Here is a 23,323-nt window from a genome sequence, read left to right on the forward strand (position 1 = left end):
ATGTGGTTGGAGGGCTTGGCAGACAGAGAGCTCAGAGGTCAGATGTCAGTATGAGCAGGAAGACACTTACTGAGTGCTTTGTTGAGGATAAGCTGAAATATGTATCACTGCCTTTACAATCTCCTGCTGTGAACCTTTGCTAAAACCTATTTGCCTTCATCTTCTTAGTCATTATAAACAACAAATGGCCTTCCCAGGGAGTTGGATATTGACTGAACATCTTTTACTTTCTACTATTCTTTGTCAACTTAAAATCTTTTGTTTTCATGAACCTACAGCTCCCTCTTCTGGCGACACTTGGGCAGTTGTTGCAGTCAACATGTGATAAAGATTTAGAATTTCTTAAAAAATCTACATAGTTGAATTAGAGTAAGAATCATAACATGACACGACATGACACACATGCATACAAAAATAAATGGTTATAGTGAAGGTCATACAGCCAAAATAAATCTACATGCAGACTTAGAATTTTCTAAAATTCAGTTTATGTCTTTTATAATAAAGCTGGTGAGAAAAGGAAAAGGAGAAACATATGCAGAGTTCCATTGTACACCACTTCCTAAACAAAGCTGAACAAATATAAATTTTCTTTTGTGTTATGCAGTGGTGGCTTTTGTGGCTATGAGATTATCTGATATCAGGCCAGCTGTACAAGGGGTGTGTAGGTTAAACAGGAGCCATGTTTGCTTTCGCACACTATGTTTCATATTAACTATTACATGGTTCAGCATTTTTGAACTAGGCCAGGAGGTAGAATCCTGTCCCGTTTTTAAAGACAAACATGTGGACAGCCTGTGTTTTAAAGGTGAAGAAGACGGTCTGCTGCAGTCAACAGTCTGCTCATCTGGAGAACCTGATCAGCATATGATTCAGGGGACCTAGACAGAAACAAAGTTGCAATGCAATGTTCTTTGGGTAAAGCTTCTGACAGTCATATGGATGTTCTTTGACACACACACACCTCCCACCCCCGACCTCCATGGCAGCAGCTCTTCCTGTCAGCAGCAGCCCGCCCCCCCAGCTGGACCTCGTCACATTTCCAGAACAGCTTAGGGATGTCTCAAGGACCACAACAACAGTCTGCAGGGCCCCCAGATCCCAACCTGATCGACAATCTGTGGAATGCAACGGAATAAGTCGAATCCACCCTCCCACCTGGAGGCCCCACCCTTAGTGCACAGGACCCCAATGCCAATGACCACAAAATACCCCCAGAGGTCCTGTGTCCGTTCCCTGATCGGTGGGAGGGTGGATCACTGGATCTGGAATTATTTTTTAAGAAGCAGAATTTGCTGTGTTAACCTGATAGTGCTAAAAAACCCAAGAAAGAGTCATGACAAAATTCATACTTACTTACTTACTGCTAAACAGTAAGTTTCAACCTGTCAACAAAAATGGGATTCTTAAACTGAGGCTGATTGCTTTTACTGTACCACTGTACTGAAACGTACACAAATGCTACAGAAAAAAAATTGGCTGACAAACACACTCAGCTTATACATGCAATAAATATGAATAGAGCACTTCACTCACTTTTTACTATGTGCACTACTTGTATATCCTTCTAAAGGAGGTTTTACAAAAAGCTTCCTGCATCAAGTATAAATAGTATAAATATCAAAACTCTCCACCAATACCTTGTATAAGGGGGCCAAAATAAAATCATTCCCACAAACAGAAAACAGTTCGTGTTTACTTGTGTCCATTGTTGTTAGGTCAGTCCTTTTCCCCTGTGGAGAATACAGAGGAAAGTTAGTGTCCAAGGCTTCCAAGGTGTTTCCTTTGCTGGTACAATGCATGTGCGTACATGAGCATGTGGTGTCACTCTGTGCTAAACAGCAGCACTTCACAACTACCCATAATGCACTGTGAGAAAGGTAACACCCATTTTGTTTACCTGGAGGAAACCAGAGGCGGAAACTGCCAGCCTGAAGAGAGAAGAGGAAGCAAAACCAAAGCCAAAAGAACAGAAAAGAAAAGAGTTTGTGTTTACATTTTTCTCATTTTATTCAGGTCAGTCAGTTGTTGTTTCAGTAAAGGTGGGCTGTAAAGACACTTTGGATACTTTTAGATCTTTAAGAGTTTGTGTCTCCACCTTTTGGCATTACAAAGGTGCGAATAAGAGAAGTGGGATGGTCAGAGTAATGGGAGGAGCTGCAGGGTTCTCCATGTATGGACTCCAGCTCTGTTCGTATGGTAAATAGGGGGTCACATGGGGCAATAGTCTTGGAGCACCGAGGGGTGAAAAGGGAGGGAAAGGAACAAGGAAAGAGACTGAAGACATATACACTGCAGGACTTTGGCCTGTCTCGTGTGCAGAAGGCAGCACTTTCACTCTGAGTCCAGAGGACACTGGATCACACTACAAAGAGAAAACAAAAGAGTTTGACTGAGTGCCATGCTGTGGTCAGTCTGAATCCCAAGCTCTCTTCTCTGGGGCCATATGTCTTCTACTTGACTTCCTTTGGATAACTGTTTTCTCTCCTGTGGGGTTGAAAGTTCAACAGTGAGTGCTTTCCTGGTTGTGGCTACCGGAAACCTCATAGCTTCTTTCTGACTGCTGAAGAGCCAAAATGCCCACCAACTTCACCGTGGTGCCTGTGGAGGATGCGGAGGGTGGCAGCAACAGCGTCGATGCAGCTGGGGCCAACAAACCTGTTAGTTTGGGCAAACTCTTTGGGACAGAAGAAGCTAAGGATAATTCACCAGGATCCCACTCAGGTAGGAATGAACTGAATGTGTAATTTAACATATATACATACATACACTGAAACACATAGATAAAGACAATCTGATACACACACACACACACACACACTCACACTCATAACACACAGCCTTTATTGTGACGTTGTTCAACTAGCTGGAACTTGCCAGGCAGCTTGACTGGTGTGGTGGTAGGAAGGTTGGCCTGTGTGTTGTTGTAAGTCTGTGCAACCCTGATTGATGTTTGGGGCAGATGCTGGGTGCAGTGTGGTGTGTGTGTGTGTGTCTATTGTAAATAAACATAAACTACAAAAACAGATTGTCATATCAGTGTACAGAAATAGGAAAAAGAAAGGAATTAAGTTTTCAGGCAGGCAAACGGAAAAAAATTGTAATATCTTCATTTTAGGGTTGATTATTTTGCCATCAGAAAGTATTGCCAGAGAGCCTACATACCTGCACACTGCCTTTGGATAATTCTCACAGAACCCACATTCTCATATGCAGCTTTTTTGCCGACTTAAACCTGTTTGCCCAAGAAAATAAACAGTGTTGATTAGGGATACACGATATGGCTTTATTTTTAGCTGATATGATAACCGATAACTACTTGACTCTCATGGCCAGGACCAATAAGATAAGCCATTGCAATCCGACATCATGAGCATAGCAACAGTATGCTGCTCTGCTTGTTATACCTTACGTCTTCTTATATATTCTGCGCATCCCTAAGATTTTTTTATTATTATTTATTATATCTGAGGTCTGTTCATGAGAGAACAGAGCTAAATAAAAACTGAGGAAGAAGATTTTTATTTTTCTAATCAAACTTAATTGTTTTGTTTTTCTGGGAGCTCCTAGTCAGAAACATCTGGTTGAGAGCCTGTAAAACAGTGAGGGGCTCCTCCTCCTCTTCCTCCTTCTCCTGCTCTTTCAGCACTTACATCAACTTAGTAATTTTTCTCAGATCCTTAAGTTTGGTGTCAGGCTTGAGGTTGTTTGAGGTCATTTCCTCCAGTCTTGTTTTCAGCTCTTTGCCTGCATTCGGTTTGTACTCATAAGTCGTAACTCCAGACTCAGAGTGACATCACACCACACAACATAAGACAGCTCGTTTGTAATGTTATCCAGATGTTGTTGTTATAGCAACATTGACCGGTTACAAGCAGCACCAGTTGATAGACAACACATTAATCGGTATTTCACAGCTAACAAGACCATAGCTACATGCCTATAGGCAGCAGTAAGACGGTATTGTGTATACGGATGACTAAATTGGACACAAAAAAGACAAAAGCACCAAAAACATGCAAAACCACAACTTTTATTTACAGTTGATGCAGTTGAAAATTTGAAAGCATCAAATATTAAAATTCAAAATGCCAGTGTACAGCACTGTTAACTGAATTGTTGGTTGGTTGACATCACAAACTTTAAAAACAAACATTGCCGGTATTTTATTAGCTGAGTGATGATTTGTGAAATGAAAGCAATTAATCAGTCTTTCAGTTGAGCAGTGGGATTGTACCTATTACAGTAAAAAAAAAACAAACAAAACAAAGTGAACTAGCACCAGCTTGCATGTAAACTGTACTGATTAAGAATCAGTAAAGTGTTTTTGAGAACACAAAACTGATACAGTATTGCAAAAATAATATTGCTCTACTCAAACATATCAGTACTATATCACACACACACAAATACTGATCCCATGACATACCTTCAAAGTTTGCAGATGCTTGCAGAGAAACTTCCGTGGTACTCCAGAGATTGTGATTCACTCTTCCAGCAGCTACAAAAGGACAAGATTTTCCATCTTGCAACATGTTTTTGTTAGACCACCCTGCTACAAAATCCTGCTTGTGATATGGCTTTCTGTTAAAAGAGTAGCTGCTCCAGTAATTTAGCACTGCACACATATGATATTGTTGGACTCATGGTGGACAGTTACGTTTTTTTAATGGCTAAAACACATCAGTAAACACTGGAGCCACATTTTCAAAACTCTTCGTACAGTCTGCTTCATAATGCTCCACTGCCCATTCCTGCAGTGGTGCATTTGTAGGGTTGGGCACTGGTGTTGGACAAAAAGGCCTGGCTCACAATCTCACAGTCTCTGTCACAATCAGTTCATCCCAAAGATGTTCGATGGGTTTGACGTCAGGGCTCTGAGTGGAACAGTCAACTTCTTCCACACCTAGCGTCTTACTTTCTGTGAATCATTATACTCATAATTACTCATACTGTACAGTGGTGGGATGGATCTAGTCCTCCCTCACTTAAATCAACAGGACACCTGGGTAGGCTTTCAGTTGCAATCATCTGTGTCTGGAATGATTATTATGATTTTATTGTAAATATTTTTGCTAAGATTATTCTTCACACATTTCGGTATGGTTGCTAAAATGCACAAAATTTACCCATAATACAACTGGACTGCCAGCAGTAATGTCAGATTTTCAGGAGCTAATAGCAGCTAATGTAGCGTCAAACAGCTACCCTCAAGCACAGATGAGTATCAGTCTCTTGGATAAGCGCACTTGTTTCTTACTCCACTCCCCCAGATATTTTTTTCAACAGCGCTATTTTCTTTACAATTCTTTAGTTCCAGCAGAGTCACAGAAGAGTTTTACAACTGTTTTCAAAGGCTGAGTGCCTTATGACAAAAACTAAACTAAATTTAATGTGAAAACCTTTTGGTGTGCCCCTTCAGATAAATACAAAAGAAGAAAAAAAACAAAAACAAACACTCAAACTAAAAGCATTTTTCCTTACTTGGGGGTAAAATGCATCAAATCCAAATGAACCCTTCAGTCCGCACTATATCATAAATCCCTTAATTACTGGCAGTTCTGTGTGTACTTTTACACTTTCATTTACTGTATGCACACAGTGCTGATTAGACAAGATGCTATCGGTACAACTGCTCTGACTGCTATAATTTTCCAAAGCAGTGTCCTATGACAGGATGCTTCATAGTGTTCCACTTGCAGGTCTTGAAGAAACCTTTATTTATTTTCATTATTTTATTAATAACCAGCAGCAAACTACACCAGAATGTGAAGTCTTCCATTTCTCGAACATCATGTCCTGCCTCCTGGGCATTTAGCAATGAGCACTTCTACCTGCACAGCAGAAAATAATGAGGAATTGATTCTTATAAACGTCCTGTTCAGTGAATGTCACTCGTACAATGCCTTATCAAGCTGGTTTGACACACATTTGTCACAAATAACTACAAACTTGTTAACATGTATGTTAATCACATTATCATGTTGTATAATTCTGTATTGAACATTAAGTCATGTACTTTGTGAAATGAAACTCTAGGACACTCAGCTGTTGTACGTATAGAACTATAGACACCTGCTGACTAACATAATTACTGCACGGGAAGCTTGGCAAGATTTGAAGTGTGTGTAAGCAAATGAAAGATGTGCCTGTGAGTATGAGAGAAGTATTCATACCAAGAGTTTATTGTTAATTCATTTAATTTAACATTCACTGATAAATGAGTCTGTTTATTTCTGCTGGTCAGAAACAAAGCCTTTCGTGCACCCCTGAGATGTATGGTGCTTGTATATGTGCCAAAACTGTTTTTTAGATTTCATACTTCATAATTCTCTCAGCCATTTTCCATCTCTGTTTATGCAGTGCAGGATGAGTTAAGGCTTATAGTAGCTTTATGATTATGATTAGATTTTAGGTTAATTAGTTACTTTTAAGAGCACTAAGGTGAACATTATGGAATGAATGTTCAGTGAAGGTCCACATGCATACAATAACACTATTTGTTAGTCTGACACCAGAGTCCAATAAACTAAATAATTAATAATGTTTGTTCATATTTATTTCCTGACACTGTAATCAGATGTACAGTGTCTTGTTCTGTTAGATTAATTGTCAAAAATCTGATCTGTGAAGATCCACTCCCTTGGCAAACAAAAGCAGAGATATAGTCCTACCTCCCTGTTTCCTTGGTTCAGCCTGTTGTATTGCTTGTGTTATTTATATGTTTAAAGGGCCAGTTCATCCCAAATCAGAAGTACATATTTCCCTCTTACCTGTAGTGCTATTTATCCATCTGGACTGTTTTGGTGTGGAATGGAACTAAACTGCATTATGATCCAGTTACTCAAGATAAATCCACAGACCTTGCTGTGAGCAGTTTCAGGGCGGAGCTATTTTCTTTCCACCGAACGACACTACTCTTTTCTTTCCGTATCACCACGCAGAAGGAAATCTTCATCTGCTCATGAACAAGAGGCTCGTGTTTGTGTGGGATGTAAACATTAATGGACTCCTCCTTGTTAGCTGGCTTAGTTAGCTAGCCTGTCATCCTTGAGTAGATGCACACTTCCTACTGTGAAGTGATAGAAAATAGTTCCTCCATGAAACTGCTCTCGGCAGGATCTGTGGAATATCTTGAGTATCCATGTCATGATTTCTTAAAAGAAACGTTGCTGTTGCATCTTTCAAATGTATTTTTTAATGCTTTGCGCACCACAACTGAGGTGTCATCTAGTTCTGTTATATTCAAGAGAAGGCCGACATCTCCACAGCTAATCTCGAATCCCTCATAACTCACACTAAAACAATCTAGATTGATAAATAGCACTACAGGTAAGATTGATTATATGTATTATTGATTTTGGGAAGAACATTTCTTTTATGACCTGACGTTAACCTCTGCACACTGAGGTTTTAAATTTTCCAGAAAGATCCATTCGGTTTGTTTAAAGGAGCCCTGCTGTGGGCATGAATGAAAAGCAGCTGCCACACTCAAATAATCTTCCCACTTCATCACTGCATGCTAGATTTTGTCATGTGCATCCACAGTACACTGTTGTTCTTATTAACTGTTGTTCTTATTAACTGTTGTTCAGTGAGCCCCGAACCACTTTTAGGTCTTGGGTTCTTCAAGGCTATAAAGGCAACAGTGTGATCTAGTGTGATAACGTGCCAAACCTAATAAACTGAGACCACTGCATGACATTCAGGGTCAGGAAAAACCAAGTTAAGAAGCAGCTTGAAAAGCACATCTTAATGATACTCGGTTCTGCTTTGTCTTTTCATGGGACAAAAGCTGATCAGAGCAGAAAGCTGAAACTGAAAAATTTGATCCTCAGATTCTCTATTAAAAGTGTCGGACCCTTTTATCACAAATTTTTAAAAGTGATTTGGAGGGGGTGTGTACAGTTCCCTTGGGTCGATGCAAGGTGCAGTCACACGTTGGATATTTTAGCAGTCCCATCCCTCATGCTGCTTTAATGAAAACAAAAAATCTAAAATCAGACAAATGATTAACATTGTACTGGACCCAACATGACCCATGTGAATCAAGTTACTTCCACATACCACCATGTAAAAGTACAAATATGACAAATGAAATGCTACTGAAAATCCACAGTTACTACTACAACAACAGTAGCTACTACTGCAGTTCATCACTGCTACTAATATTGTACATGCTGCTACAGCTGTTACCAGTACTGCACAAAACCAGTAACTGGTGATCCTGGTGATGTGAATGTTATTCCTGTGTATCCCACTAGGTGATGACAGTGAGAGAGAGTCCAGTCCATTCCTCAGCTCCGATAATGACAGAGACCACTACTATGACGGCAAAAACATGGCTCTGTTTGAGGTAAGACAAAAAATATAATGTCTTCAAATGTCCACCTTGTAGCCCATACTAAAAATCTTTACTGTCCTCTAAGCTGGTTTAAAACAAAATCACCTTGCCTATGATCTGTGGTACAAGAAGTTGGGTGATATTACAAAGTGAATAAATCATTACAAAGTCATAATTTAAAGCTGACATAAAAGTTTGAGACAGAAGGTTGCTGGTCCCAAAATGCCACATGCCAACTATGAATAATAACAATAACAACAATAATAATAATTGTACTTAGTTTATATTTTGTAATTATAGAAGTTACAAAGTACTTCACACAAGACAGAAAATTTAAATCAGCAAATTTTACAAATCATTAGTTTTAAGCCTGTGAATATTCTCATTCATCCAGGTCATGGTTATCTCAAGGAAATTCAATCGAATGCAACTGGACTTAGTTATTTGTCTTTGAAGACGTTTCACCTCTCATCCAAGAGGCTTCATCGGTTCATGAACTGATGAAGCCTCTAGTTTTCTGTCGTACTTGAATAAAAGTATAGATACTTCTAATCAAAGCCGAAGCACTGAAGTATAGTGAAGTAGTCAAAAATATGTTTTCTTGTTAATGTCATCTCAATGTCAAAATTTTCTTGTTAATGTCAACTCAATAACATGAATCCATTGCATTCATGTGATGTTACTAATAGTACTGTGCTTGTTTGACAATAATAACCACTGCAAGAACAGGAACCTTAATAGAAATGTAACAGAGTTAAAAGTGAGATATTTGCTTTTTGAATGTAGTCACAAGTTTCCAAAAAAAAGTTAACACTCAAGTAAAGTACAGATACCCGTAAAATTCATTTAAGCACAATACTTAAGTAAATGTACTTTGTTACTGTCCAACAATGGGAAAATGTGAACTAGTAAAAAAAAAAAAAAATATTAAGTCAAAGTATTCCATTGTATGAGTCGTTCCATTGTAAGAAGACCTCAGTACAGCCTCACGTGGCACCAAAAGATCAGAATTACAGCAAAAGGCAAACCTAAGAAGAGCCATGAAAGTAATCAGTAAGATCTTAAAATCAGTTCTAAACATACTGTTAGCCAGTGTAAGAAACAGTGATGTGGTCTAACCTCTTGGTTATTGGATATTAGTATTAAAATATGCACCTTTTAGTGTAGTTCTACTGTACAGAATGTGTTGTGAACAGATTTTTTCAGAAGATTTCATTTATGCATTTCTCTCTGTCTCTCCGCAGGAAGAAATGGACAGTAACCCTATGGTATCATCTCTTCTCAACAAGCTGGCCAACTACACCAACCTGACCCAGGGCGTTCGTGAGCATGAGGAGGCCGAGAATGAGGATGGGGTCAGGAGGGTCACTGTTATGGTAAGAACCTCTTTTTTTTAAGCATGTGAAAATTTTGATAAGCTATGGATTCAGGTTTTGAGCACCCATGATCTTTTTGAAAGTATTGTCCATTTTAATGTTTAAGCACCCAGTATACTTGCTGTAGATAGCAGTTCTGGCAGGTTTCCTATCATTTAAAGCACACTTAAGTGTTGATAATGAAGTTATGCATTGGCTGTGGAAAAACACAACTCCCATAGTCTAGCTATAGCTATAGCTAGTCTAGTGGCACAGCAAGAGAGCTGCTGATGTTGTACAGTTTACTTTGTAATTCTGGAGAGGACAGATAAAACAGATGTAGCTGTGACTGAGACTTTCCAGGGCTGTTAAATCCTGTCTGTGAGTATTATAAACTGTTGTGCAGGGTTTCAGCTTCTACATATACCTTTGAAAGCTTCCTGTTACCTCAATTAGCCCCCACTTTTTATGTGAGTCCATCTTCTATGTTATTTTCAACATCAGGTTCATTGTTTACGTGGCATGAGAGTATCTTCCCCTTTTAAGGAATATGGAACATTTCCACATCAGAATGTCTTATAACAACTAATCCTTTGTTATATGTTTTCTTGAGTTGTGTACACACAGTGTCCCAAATGTTTCCGACAATGTTTAAACTCAGAGGAATCTGAGTGAGGAAGAATAATCAGAGAACTTGAATAAATATAACCTGAATCAAACTTTAAAAAAACACTACCTCTTTCGTGAACATTTTTGCATGAGTCACGTCAGATAATTTTCATCAGCAGTGATGGTTGTTTAATACTGAAGACAAGAACTCCCATGATGCTACGCTACTTATATCTTTTATTTTGTTTTTATTCAGAGACCCCAAATGTCAAAAACTACATACTGTGTGTTTAAATTGTCTAAATTCTAACTAAATTTATATAGTAAAATGGAACTGGAAAATAAAATTACTATTACCCATTACCCGATTACCCATTTGTCATGACTCTTTGAGAAGAGACTTTATATTCAATGGCACAATTGTATAACCTTCTGATTTTACGTGTTTAGACTGCAAAATAAAGAGTTCTCTAGCTTTAAGAATTGTTGTTGTTGATCTTTGGTCAGATATCACAAGCAGTTAAAGCAGCTCATAAACATGTTGAATGAATGGTGTGTATTGTGAGAAAGAGATGTGACATTTTAGTAAAAGTGAGAAATGTTTGTGGTGCAGATTTGGTACTGTGCTGTATGACAGATACACACTGCATGTGATGACATGTATATTACAATTAAGGACAATATTAGAATCAGTGAAAAACATGAAAAGTACCTTTATGATGTATTTGATGGCCTCTCTCTCTCTCTCTCTCTCTCTCTCTCTCTCTCTCTCTATATATATATATATATATATATATATATATATATATATATATATATACTTTTGCTTTGCAGATTCCTTCCTATGTGATATTTTTAACATTTTTATTTTTTATTTTATTTTTTTAATTTTTATCACTGGACAGGGACACGTTTGTTTTTCACCATATTCCACCAGATTGCATTTACGTTCATGCCGCCAGACAGTGACAGGCCTTTTGTGTTCAATGGAGTTGGATAAATTACATTAATTCCACATATGAGGATGAACTCAAAGTCACCATCAAACACCCTTAAAATTTAACATAAATACTTGAGATTTCTTTTAAAATGCAGCATTTTTAAATTTGCCAGTATGCCAAAAGAGTCAAAACAACAAAAAACACAAACTATCACTGTATGAATGCAGTACCTTTCACTTCAAAAAAAGGCATTAGAAGGCAATATTTATTTCATTTTTTTAAAATTGATAAAAATGGATTTAAAGCTATTTATCACAACACTCTTCAGTGCAAACATTATGCAATTTGCATAATGTTAAGTCCTCATCCTGTGAAGGGCACAAGTACCACTGCAACTAATGATTACCTCTTGATTGATTGAATTTCTGACTTGTTTCTTGGTTAATCACATTTTTTCTTAGGAGACATTCCACGTAGCTCTTTCCGTCCAAGTATTAATCCAAACTCCAAAGATATCGCTTTCTCTATTAAAGAAAAGAGAGAAAAAAAACTACAAAATATTCCTATTTTAGAAGCCAGAACTTCAGAATTCTTTTTTTGCCAAAAAAAAGAAAGAAAACATGGATTCATTTTCTGTTTTTGACTAATTAGTTAAACGTTTTCTGCTCCAAAAAAAGGTGTTTGCTTCAAGGCCTTGACTCAACACTTACTTTCAGTTCTGTCCCTCCAAGTGAAGTTTGTGATCCCTTGCTTTAAAGCAATCAAAAGCAGCCTGTGCGGTGCTAAGCCCAGCAATGGTGCGAAATGGTAGTGAAAGAGGAGGAGAATTGCGACTGAAATAGTCAGCCAATAGCAGGCTGATAGCCACAGCCTACTTTCTGTAAGTCAGACTATTTGGCTGCTTAAGCCATGTGAAAGGTTTACTAAAAAGAAAGAAGTGGAAATGGGTCAGATAACAAGAGAACGGGGGAGGACAGAGGTGTTTTGAGGAAGATAGTGAAGATACTCTGACCTTTAAAATCTGTCCATATTGAATCACTTGAGGTTCATGTGACACAACAGAAGGGTATTTCTGAAAGTGTGGGCTGCCCATTAAAAAAGAACTCACACTCAATAAAAATACAGTACATTAAGACAGAACTTTATTAGTCTTGTGAGGAAAATTGATGCGCAGCAGTTGTAGCACAAACTGTGAAAGAGTGCAAATATATTTCTTGCAAATGTAAAAAAAAAATAATAATAATAAAAATCTGATTATCAGTAAAGTGGAAATCAAATTTCAACAATGTAAAAAATTTTATCGGTGAGCCAAACATTAACTGATGAAAATTGTTTCTTTGATAGTACCTTGATAACTGTAGTTGTTATCAAGCTTCAAACAAAGTCTCAATATAAATCACATCTCCTTTGTGCTTTGCCTGGTGTGTGATATGAAGAATCTGCTAGCCGTGGGAAAAACACTTGATATCACAAGGCCTTGATTAGTAACATTAATGTTAAGATCATGATCAGAAAGGACACTTCTCCTCTGCTCAGATACAAAGCGCAGCTGTGAGTTCAAAGGATGTGTGTAGCAGACCCTCTCCTACGCCGATCAGCTTCTTACTGCTGGTTGGCTGACAGCAGATCAGTCAGTCACTATACTTCTCCTTGGTCCTCTTGAGAAGAGAGCTATGTTTGTGTTGTGGGAGACTGAGTTTGAACGCCAGGTGGAGGTGGAGAGTGGAGGTGTTTCCTCCCTGATGTGCCAGTTGGCACACCTGCTGCTGATGGTGTTCAAACTGAGAAAGAGTTTGTCTTTTCCAATCTGAGAGGATGTGCAGAGTTTACAGGTAAACTGAGGGAGGTGTGTATAAACTGAATATCATCTGGTCTGTAAAATCTGTTATGCGTGGGAATAAATGGACTGTCTCCATGTATTCTCGGCACCAGAGAGAAAGAGTCTGTAACAGCTAGTATCTCTATTGTTGGTCATGAAGGATAAAAATGAAAAACAATTAAATGAATAGTTTTATGTTTTTGGATAATACTCATATTTACTTTCTTCTTTAGGAATAGATGAGAAGATTGGAACCACTCTCATATCTGTCTATTAAATATGAAGCAACTGCCAGCAGCTTAGCATAGCATCAACACTTAGCATAAAGAAACCATTAGCCTGGCTTTAACCAAATCAGCCTACCAGCAGCATCTTATTTGTTTAATCTGAACAAAAAAAAAATCACAAAGTTGTGATTTAAACTGGCCTTATTTTGTGTCTGGTGCAGTTGCTCTTTTCGTTATTAATATTATTAACTGAGTTTTAAAGCTGGTGATGGGTGGATTTAGTTTCCAGTCTTTACACAATGCTAAGCTAACCAGCTCCTGGCCTTTAGTTTTATATTTACACACCTGATATCGGAGTAGTATTTATTTTCTGACAAGATAATAAAGCAAATAAGTGTAGTTCAATGTACATGTCAAACAATTCTTTTAAGGACTGTATTCCCCTCTAGAAAATCTTTCCATAAGAAAGACTAATGTAGCATCATTAAGTGATAAGCCTTGATTTGTAGTGTTGTTACTGCATCTTATAGGCTATTAAAACTTAAATATATAGAGAGAACAGTCAAAGCTGTCTAGCCTGGAAAAAATAAACAAAAAAAAAACCAAAAAAACAAAACACAGCTATTTGTTTTTGTGTCAGGACAGACATTTTATTTTAGTGCAGCAGAAGAGTATACGTGCACAGCAACATGGCAAATATGGCTGCTAAGCTGTTTGTCACTTGCTTTAAATATATTTTTCACATGGCATAAAGTGCCATATGTTTCAGCATTTTGCCCATGGAGTTTTACAAACTCTAAGCTGGAGGAATGTGAATGACTCGCATGTGGTGACATCTGCTAAGAATAAAGGGAAAACACTGAATCCTGTATTTTCTGTTTGTAAGTAGGAGGGAGTTAATTTTGATATACTGTGTATGAAGATAAAACCTCAGTTTTCTGAATAGCCACATTAACAAACCAAGCTGGAGTTGGACCTTGTACTGTAGCTTTGTGAAGAGGCATTGATGATATTTTAGTGAAACCCGCCCCTTGAATCATAGCTGTTTTTTTTATTAAGAGTGCATCAAAGGAGATCTGAAGCTAGGGGGAGAAAAAACAGACAAGGGAGAAAGACAGCGTAACACAAAAGAGAAGATGTGGGAGATCTGGAGATCAGGCACTTCACAGCATTTAGACAGACAACTGAGTGCAGTGGAGAAAGCACGGGAAAATGTGTTTGTAACTCGAAAAATGGTATGTAAACTCATTTTTTGTTGAAGGATGTAGTAAAGACATACATGCACATTTCTGTGCAGTGTCATGCATACTGCAAATATTATAGAGGATGGGAGTAATGTTACCTGAATGACCTGCAGCATGTTGGGAATTTGAAGCATTGCGTGAGGTGCCTTGCTTTTCGAAGAAGATAAACTTTTTCCACAGTGCCAAAGACACTTTACGGACACTGATTGTGTGGATCTTGGTGATTTAACGTAAAATTAATAATTTCACCCTTTCTTCATGTTCTATTTAGACCAGTAGTAAGGTCTGTGTTGGTAGAGCAGAAGTTTAAAAGTCCCACTCCACGGGAAAATGTGCTTTATTATTGTTCCATCACCTGGATGTTTGAGAATCCCTATGCAAAATGATCTGTGTGCAGTTTAATACCACAAAGCTGTTTTCACGATCAGTTTTTAGTTTTTAGGAATGTGAGATTTTTGCACACATATACTGAAAATGGACTTCTGAGGATTATTTAACAGTGTACTTACCTAACTAAACATTTTTTGAATAATGGCTGTACATATGTATATGGGCATGAATTTTACATTTTTAGTGATGATAGACATGAGTCAAAAATGGAAATTTTGCACAAATCCTAAATATTAAATGTCAGTATTTCACAGACTTCTAATGACATGTAACTGACAATCTTTTCCTAACCCTAACCAAAGCGATTCCTATAGATTGCATTTTGTGACTGTTTCACAAACTGAAAAACCCTTTCCTAGCCACACCAAGATGCTTTTGTTGCCTAAACCTCGTCACAGACAGGTGCAGGCACGAATGAAAATTTGTGTCCATGTGCACAATTTCTATACATTATATTTAGTGACTACTTCATGAAATGATACTGCTCTGACTGTTTGTTGCATGTGGTATTTCCTCCATTCACACTTTGTGCACTCTTCTTACAAATCAAAAACTGAATAATGACAGACACGATGTACCTGACACATTGACACTATTGACATTCTGGGTTTCACTGCGATCTCGCCTCCCCTCCTTCCTCCTGTCTACCATGTTGACTCTCACTCATTGGTGTGTCTGTGCGGGTCTACCCATACACAGGTCCCCCAGATGGGAACTTTCATTGGAGTTTACCTGCCCTGCATGCAGAACATCCTGGGTGTGGTTCTCTTTCTGCGTCTCACTTGGATCGTCGGTACAGCAGGAATCCTGGGGTCCTTTGCCATTGTCTCAATGTGCTGCATCTGCGTGAGTCATTCATGAATCCAGCTTCTAAACATATAGAAATTTAGTATCAGACTGAGATCAGTAAGTGCAGGGTTTGAGATGAGATCATCATGTGTTATCAAAATGTTATGAGTGGCAGCAATGATGACTGAAAGACAAACAGAGTCCTTTTTGGCCTTCTTTGTCTTTCTATCAATGCCTGAATGGACCAATAACATATCTGGGATTGAGTCTGACATTTACATCCAGAAACCAGGGGGCCAATCAGTACATGCTCCTCTAGATTTATGGGGTTGATTAACAGCAGCATTAATCTTCATGTCTGAGCTCAGAGGAGAGTCCCCAAAACAAGCGGAAAATTAATCTTATTTATGTGTGCGGCTCGTACGTCAGTAGCTCCACGTGGCCAAACAGAGAGCTGACTGTTTGAAAAGTTTAAACTGAACTGTTCAGCTCTCATGTGATGTGATGTGTGATTATCTGCAGCCTTCTCCAACATATACCCACCCTGTCAGGCTCTGTTGTTTTACACCAAAGAGATGGAACAGCAATAGATTTCAAATACTGTCAAATAGCCACTGATGTCTAATATCCAGTGAGACTTTTAGCCATGTAAACATGTCTACCTTTTTCTGATGTATTTTTGCCCCAGATTTTTTTTATTGTCTATGAAGCATAATGAAACCCTGATTTATTTAACTATTAAACGTCAAATTTTGCATTTTCGATTCGAAAAGTTCCTCCTCTGCGGCTTGCTCATACTATTTAACTTGTAGCTTCATTCATGTATTTCTTGCTCCATCTTATTCTCATATTTGACCCATCAGCAGCAGTATCTCTTTTATACAGCTCTTTCCCTTTTAATTTATTTATGGTTTAAGGATATAAAGCTTGGCCACTTCTGTTAAATGATAACAAAAAAAAAAGATCTAAGAGATGTAAAAAAAACCCAACAACAACAACAACAACAACAACAACAAAACAAATCAAAACAAAAAAAACCCTTTTTCATTATGTTATTTTTAGGTTTTAAAAAAATGCCTAAAAGGTTGTTTTGGTGTCAGTTCAGAAACAGCAGACTTCCCACCTCTCTTTCTTCCATCCAGGATTTAACATCTGCCTTCTTTCTCTTTATGCAGACCTTACTCACAGCCATATCGATGAGTGCCATAGCAACCAATGGAGTTGTCCCAGGTACATTATGAAATGTTGTATTCATTATTTTTGTATATTCTCCTTGGAGTGTTTAAACACAATGGCTTCGAACGTCGATGGAGATACAGTATATTTTCCATCTGCCAGAATTTGAAAGACCTTGCATCTTAACTCATACTCATCAAAGCCTTAAATGACATTTTTTTTTGAGTAAATAAATGCATTTCACTCTTTATTCAACAGCATTTCTGTGGAACAGAAATTTAGTAATGCCTTATTTTATGGTCGTAAAATTCTCAAGAATCATCCCACAGGAAATGATATGGTAGTTACTTTGTTGTGTGGAGTAGTGATTCTCAATCCAGCGTCACAAGACAAATCTGGGCAGCTGAGATTATTAACAAGATACAGCAGAAATTTGTGCTACACAAACCTTTTTTCCCTACTGCTCCTCCTCCTCCTCCTCCTCCTCCTTCTTCCTCTACAGTATTCTGTAATTTCTCAGCCTGGGATCAATAAAGTATATCTATCTATATATCTATCTATCTAAATACAAAGGAATGATGTCAGCGTAGCTGTGCAACATAAGTGTCACAAATCATCAGAGCTTCATTTTAAGGGCTTACTGTATATGTAGCTGAGGACTTTCTTGAAAGAACTTTTCTTTCTTTTCTGTTGGGAAAATAATCTGCATTTAAACTTAAGTAGCTAAAACGTAATTTTCCACACCTTCAGAATATGCATAATGTCTTATTAGGAAAATAACTTTTTTGCGCTGTTACTGTTTTTTGTAGGAGTTCCTAACAGTTTCATTAAAAGGAGCTGATAACTAACTGTAATTTCTTCAGTAGGTCTTATGTTACTAACTACAGAAACACTGAAGGCATTTGCAGGAACTGACAATGAAGACATTGTTCAGAACCCCTAGAATAAAACACTACTTTACAGGAACGTTATTTTCTTAATAAGAATTTGTGCAAATTCTGAATGAATTGTTTATCATGTTTTTCATAATAATGGTATCCCTCCCCAAAAAAGCCGCATGAATTGCTGCACTTTAATGCACAAACCCTGATAACATGTTGCTACTTCAACATGAATGTTACAATGCTGTTTTTTTTTCATGTCATCAACCCTTAAAATCAATAAATAGCCTTCAGTTTTCATTTTTACTGCAAAGGCCTCTGCAGTTTATTGCATTCTCTTTTAGTGTTTGTGTCTTTGAAGATTTATCCTGAAATAAAAAGAGAATGAACAAATGTGGGAGTTGTCTGATCAAGATTTCATTTCTCAAAAGCTGGTGGCTCATACTACATGATCTCCAGAGCACTGGGTCCAGAGTTTGGAGGAGCAGTGGGCCTCTGCTTCTACCTCGGAACCACCTTTGCTGGATCCATGTACATACTGGGCACCATAGAGATCCTGCTGGTATGTTACGACTCAGACAAACAAGAGGTCACCTACATTACATCATGTGACTGTATAGCAATTACACATTCATTCTCTTTCTCTTGTGTCCACACTGCCAGACGTACATTGTTCCAACAGCAATAGCGTTTAAAGAAGGCGAAGGTGCAGCGATGCCCAACAACATGCGCATCTATGGCACATGCTGCCTACTCCTGATGGCGCTGGTTGTGTTTGTAGGGGTTAAGTGAGTATATGCACATACCAACACACACACGCATACCAGCAGCACACATACTCACATTTCCTCCCCTTCTTTCTGCAGGTATGTGAATAAACTGGCTCTGGTGTTTCTGGCCTGTGTGGTTCTCTCGATCATGGCCACTTATGCAGGAGTCATCAAGACTCTTATCGAACCGCCCGAGTTTAAGTGAGTATATGTAACAGATAGAGGTAATAGATAATCAAGGGAGTATAGTACGTGCACATTTTCCGCATGCATTTCTGTCCAGCACCTATTTATTGTGTTTGTATGTGCATGCTTTTGTAAATCTTTTTGCCATATTTTGCAGTGAAATTCTCTATGTAGTATTATGTATTAGTAGTAGACTGTGCTGGCTGTGAGCACAGTGTGAGCTGGTGCTGGCCCAGGTACAAGTCATTGCAGATAATCAGTAGAAGTTGTGGGTCTGACCGTGGCTGTGATAGCTGTGCTCTGGCTAAGTGTTGTATCCAATCAGTGACAGTCGACTCCCTCTAACTGCACTGCCCTTGTCACACTCCTCTGCAGTGTCTGTCTGTTAGGAAACAGATCTCTGAGGAACGACAAGTTTGAGACATGCGCAAAGACGCAGGTAGTGAAAAACAACACTGCGACCACCGAGCTATGGAGCGTTTTCTGTGACAGCAACTATTCAAACGCAACCTGTGATGACTACTTCTACTTTAACAATGTGACAGAGATTCCGGCCATACCTGGTCTGATGAGCGGAGTCATCAAAGGTGAGGGGGGAGGAGTGGGAGCTTTATTTGATCTTGTGCCACCCTCAGGTTAAACAATCAGCTTTTCCCACAGGATAATCATTGCCCCACAAAATGAATCCTAATGTGAATCCAACTGATGGTGTTTTTCTGTCTGTCTTTCCATTAGACAACCTGTGGGGTGACTATGGCCCTGCTGGTATGTTCATAGAAAAGAAAACTCAGCCTTCTGTACCAGTTCAGGAAACACCCACAGACATCATTAAGCCCTACGTCATCAATGACATCACCACTTACTTCACTCTGCTGGTGGGAATATACTTTCCCTCTGTCACAGGTACATGACTACTCCTTCAAATGCCAAAGAAATATTAAAGCCAGGGTTGGTGATTCATTTTAATAGAATTTTTTGTTATTAAAAAAAAAATCTCTTGACATCGTGACAAAAAAAAGAGTATGTGGCGTTTGCAAGCCTATCATAACTCTACCTGCCTGTCCGTCTACATCCCTGCCAAGCTGCCTACGCTCTGCTTATGCAGTCATTGCTAGAGCTATTAGTGAATTCCCTATCAGTAATCTTCCTGGATAGTATAAATACAAAAATCCTCATTCAAGTTTTCATGCCTGTTGTTGAGTTATACCTTTTTCATGCTTGAAACAAGTGAAAAAACCCTGCCATTGTAAATTTCCATTGTAATAGAACTCTTTCAATTAAAAACATGGAAAAAGAGAGTGCAACGAGTATTTGAACTTTCTTTTCTGAAGTGGAAATGGAGTACTTTTACTTTGCCTAATACTTAAGTAAGACATCTGAACACTTTGTCTAAATTTTACGTGTGTGTGCATGCATGTATGCGTGTGTATTTGTTGTTTTTTTCCAGGTATAATGGCTGGTTCTAATAGATCTGGTGATCTCAGAGATGCCCAGAGGTCCATCCCCATAGGAACCATAATGGCTATTCTCACCACCTCTTTCATCTGTATCCTGCACAGTGTGTGTACAGCTGATACAGTCCACGCACAGCACAATATAAACGAGTCTCTGAATGTACACACGCATGCATATGCATCAGTAGGTCATGGAGAGTAACAAGACAGATTTTGACAGATTTGTAATGTCATATATCAGGCTGTCCCTTCAAAGTAAGTACACAGAGCAGTTATTTCCATCTTAACTTCATGGTCAGACATCTCCTGTGTGGTCTTGTTTGGAGCCTGCATTGAAGGAGTGGTGTTGAGAGACAAGTAAGTGTATTTTCAATTGACATTTTCTCATTGTGACCTATAAACAGTGACAGGTGGTTGTTATACACCTGATGAGAGGAGATCAAAAAATAAATCTGAAATCAATATATAGATGTATATATAGTGGTATATGTTGAAGTTTGAAGAAGAGGAAGTTGTTGCTAAAAATGCTGCACATACATAGGACTAAAGTCAAAATTATCAAATCAAATCAATTATTTACTTTTGAGCCAGCTGTTTTGTCACAGCAGCTTGGTAATATACACATCTAGCAAACTGTATGCATGCTTTTGTTTCAGGTTTGGTTACTCCGTAAAGAAGAACCCAGTGATTGGTATTCTGGCCTGGCCATCACCCTGGGTGATTGTCATTGGCTCATTTTTCTCCTGCTGTGGGGCAGGGCTTCAGAGCCTCACTGGCGCCCCACGGCTGTTGCAGGCCATCGCTCGGGATGGCATCATCCCCTTCTTACAGGTCAGCCTAAGAAAGATCTCTGTTTTTGCCTGTTACAGTCCCATGTGCTTTTAGAGTCCAAAATCAGCTAAACACAGAATGACTGGTGGTTTGTGTTGCTTTATTATTTGATCTTGAAATAGGTCTATTCAGTTTATTAATATGCCTCATGCCACTGGTGTATATTGAGTTAAGTAGGCACAGGACTTAAATGGGCCAGTTTAGTTTAATAAAAGATTTACTCAACATGAGTAGTGACACAAATGTTTTACTTACCTTTATTATCTGAGAGCAGAAATCATTTATGGTAGCATTTTCTATGTAGATTGCATGCTTAGTCTTGTGATACTGCATGGAATATGACGTATGTCATACAGGCTTCATTATAATATTGTATTGGGGATGATACAGTAAAGTGAAATACATTTTCATGCAATAAAAGAGCCTTGAAATACATCCACAGGTGTGCCTCCAATTAACTCAAATCATGGCAATTAGCCTTCAGAAGCTTCTAATGCCAAAACATCATCATGTAGAATTCTCCAAGCTGTTTAAAGCCACAGTAACATTAGTGTTTGCAAACTTTAAAGTAATAAAGAATTCTCTAAATTTTTTCTGATTATTCTGACTTTTTACAAAAACGAAAACAAAAAAAAATGGAGTGACTCTAACTGACCTAAAATAGGAAAAGGTCTTCAACTTGACTATCAGATATGGAAGGGGAAAATCTATGTGTCTTTTTCTAAACATAAAATTCTGGTTGCAACTGTATTTGAGTTATGAAACTTGTATTCAAAGTTAAAAAAAGACTAAGTATGGAATGGGATGCAAGCAAGTAGCTGGGGTCAACAACTATATGCAGCCAGTCTGATAGTAACACCCATGACAACGCCTTTTCTCTCTCTCTCTCCCTGTCTCTCTCTCTCTCACACACACAAAAGACTGATTTAAAAAATATGGGTCAGTGGGTGTGTGTGTGTTTGTGTGTGTGAGATAAGATGAGATGGAGGATTGTAATGGAAGTCACTGTTACAGTGAATGCATACGGTTGCTGATTGTCAAGAAAGAAGACAGAAAACTTTTGTAAAAGAGAATGCAGGGAGTGTTTATCTCTTGTTATGTTGCTCCCATCTTTCCTTTTTCCCCCTTTGGGAAGTGTTTTGAATCCATTTCCTTCAATTAATTTTTTAGCTACCATACTGTTTTGACTCTGTTGATTAGATATGATTGTGTTTGGGGTGACGTGTGGTGCAGTGGGTTAGTGCTTTCGCCCACTCTACAGAAGATTGAAATCCATTTGTAACAGAGACCTGGATTCAAATGTGGCCTGCAGTACTTGGCTGGATGCCTTCCCTGCTTTCTCACCCCCATTTCCTGTTACTCTCTGACTGTCCTATCCAATAAAGGATTAAATTCCCCAAAAATATAATTAAAAAATATATGATTTATTTGTGTTTTTACTTTTCTGTCATTAAATGGAGTTTTGCATCTTTTTTTTGTCTTTCTCAGGTCTTCGGTCATGGAAAGACTAATGGCGAGCCCACCTGGGCTCTGCTGCTGACAGTGGGGATCTGTGAGATAGGAATCCTCATCGCTTCTCTTGATGCTGTGGCCCCCATCCTCTCCATGTAGGTGGTTTATCGTTTTCATGCTATTTTTCTTTCCAAACTGTTCTGGCCAAAATGATTCAGATTTTATCTCTTGTCTGTCTATGTGTCTGCTCAGGTTCTTCCTCATGTGCTATCTGTTTGTCAACCTGGCCTGTGCAGTTCAGACTTTGCTTCGTACCCCCAATTGGAGACCTCGCTTCAAATTCTATCACTGGTGAGACCAGCTTTCACCTAAACTCTGCAACAAGTGAAATCCCATCAAATTTCTAAGGCTTTAATAATATGTACTGTATGTTTGTCCTGCAGGACCCTGTCCTTCCTCGGGATGAGCCTGTGTCTGTCTCTCATGTTTGTCTCCTCCTGGTACTATGCTCTGGTTGCCATGGTGATAGCTGGCTGTATCTACAAGTACATTGAGTATAAAGGGTGAGTCTGGGGGTTTCCAGTTGAGAGATCCAATCAAACCAGCTGTAAACTCTCTTATTACTAGGATTATCCAAGGGAAATTAGCTGCTGTTTGCGTACCATTTGCACAGTGGTGCAGCGGTGAGCCCTGTCGCCTTACAGTAAGTTGGTTCTGGGTTGGAGTCTGGGTATGGGCCTTTCTGTACATGTTCTCCCCGTGTCTGTGTGGGTTTTCTCCGGGTACTCCGGCTTCCTCCCATGATACCAAAAACATGCACATTAGGTTAACTGGTTAATTACTCTACATTGCCCC

General features: G+C 38.6%; 1 protein-coding gene across 3 annotated transcripts in view; it reads left to right on the forward strand.

Annotated features, from left to right (window-relative positions):
- The first annotated feature begins 1,922 nt into the window (after nucleotides 1-1,922).
- Nucleotides 1,923-23,323, forward strand: part of LOC124069556 (solute carrier family 12 member 7-like) — a 29,907-nt gene continuing 8,506 nt past the window's right edge. Inside the window, exons 1-17 of one of the 3 annotated variants that reach the window (XM_046408798.1) lie at nucleotides 1,923-2,409; nucleotides 2,503-2,724; nucleotides 8,265-8,356; nucleotides 9,589-9,720; nucleotides 15,629-15,775; nucleotides 16,894-16,948; nucleotides 18,207-18,337; nucleotides 18,439-18,563; nucleotides 18,642-18,746; nucleotides 19,107-19,318; nucleotides 19,467-19,634; nucleotides 20,179-20,277; nucleotides 20,485-20,542; nucleotides 20,842-21,016; nucleotides 22,505-22,623; nucleotides 22,721-22,819; nucleotides 22,912-23,031. In XM_046408798.1, the coding sequence (XP_046264754.1) occupies nucleotides 2,577-2,724; nucleotides 8,265-8,356; nucleotides 9,589-9,720; nucleotides 15,629-15,775; nucleotides 16,894-16,948; nucleotides 18,207-18,337; nucleotides 18,439-18,563; nucleotides 18,642-18,746; nucleotides 19,107-19,318; nucleotides 19,467-19,634; nucleotides 20,179-20,277; nucleotides 20,485-20,542; nucleotides 20,842-21,016; nucleotides 22,505-22,623; nucleotides 22,721-22,819; nucleotides 22,912-23,031 (1,985 nt within the window). In that variant the 5' untranslated portion in view covers nucleotides 1,923-2,409; nucleotides 2,503-2,576. Of the gene's footprint in view, nucleotides 2,725-8,264; nucleotides 8,357-9,588; nucleotides 9,721-15,628; nucleotides 15,776-16,893; nucleotides 16,949-18,206; nucleotides 18,338-18,438; nucleotides 18,564-18,641; nucleotides 18,747-19,106; nucleotides 19,319-19,466; nucleotides 19,635-20,178; nucleotides 20,278-20,484; nucleotides 20,543-20,841; nucleotides 21,017-22,504; nucleotides 22,624-22,720; nucleotides 22,820-22,911; nucleotides 23,032-23,323 lie in introns of all 3 variants that reach the window. The other 2 variants (XM_046408797.1, XM_046408799.1) reach the window with 2 other exon arrangements.

This window comes from Scatophagus argus, chromosome 13 (assembly GCF_020382885.2).
Source record: "Scatophagus argus isolate fScaArg1 chromosome 13, fScaArg1.pri, whole genome shotgun sequence".
Classification (NCBI taxonomy): Eukaryota; Metazoa; Chordata; class Actinopteri; family Scatophagidae; genus Scatophagus; species Scatophagus argus.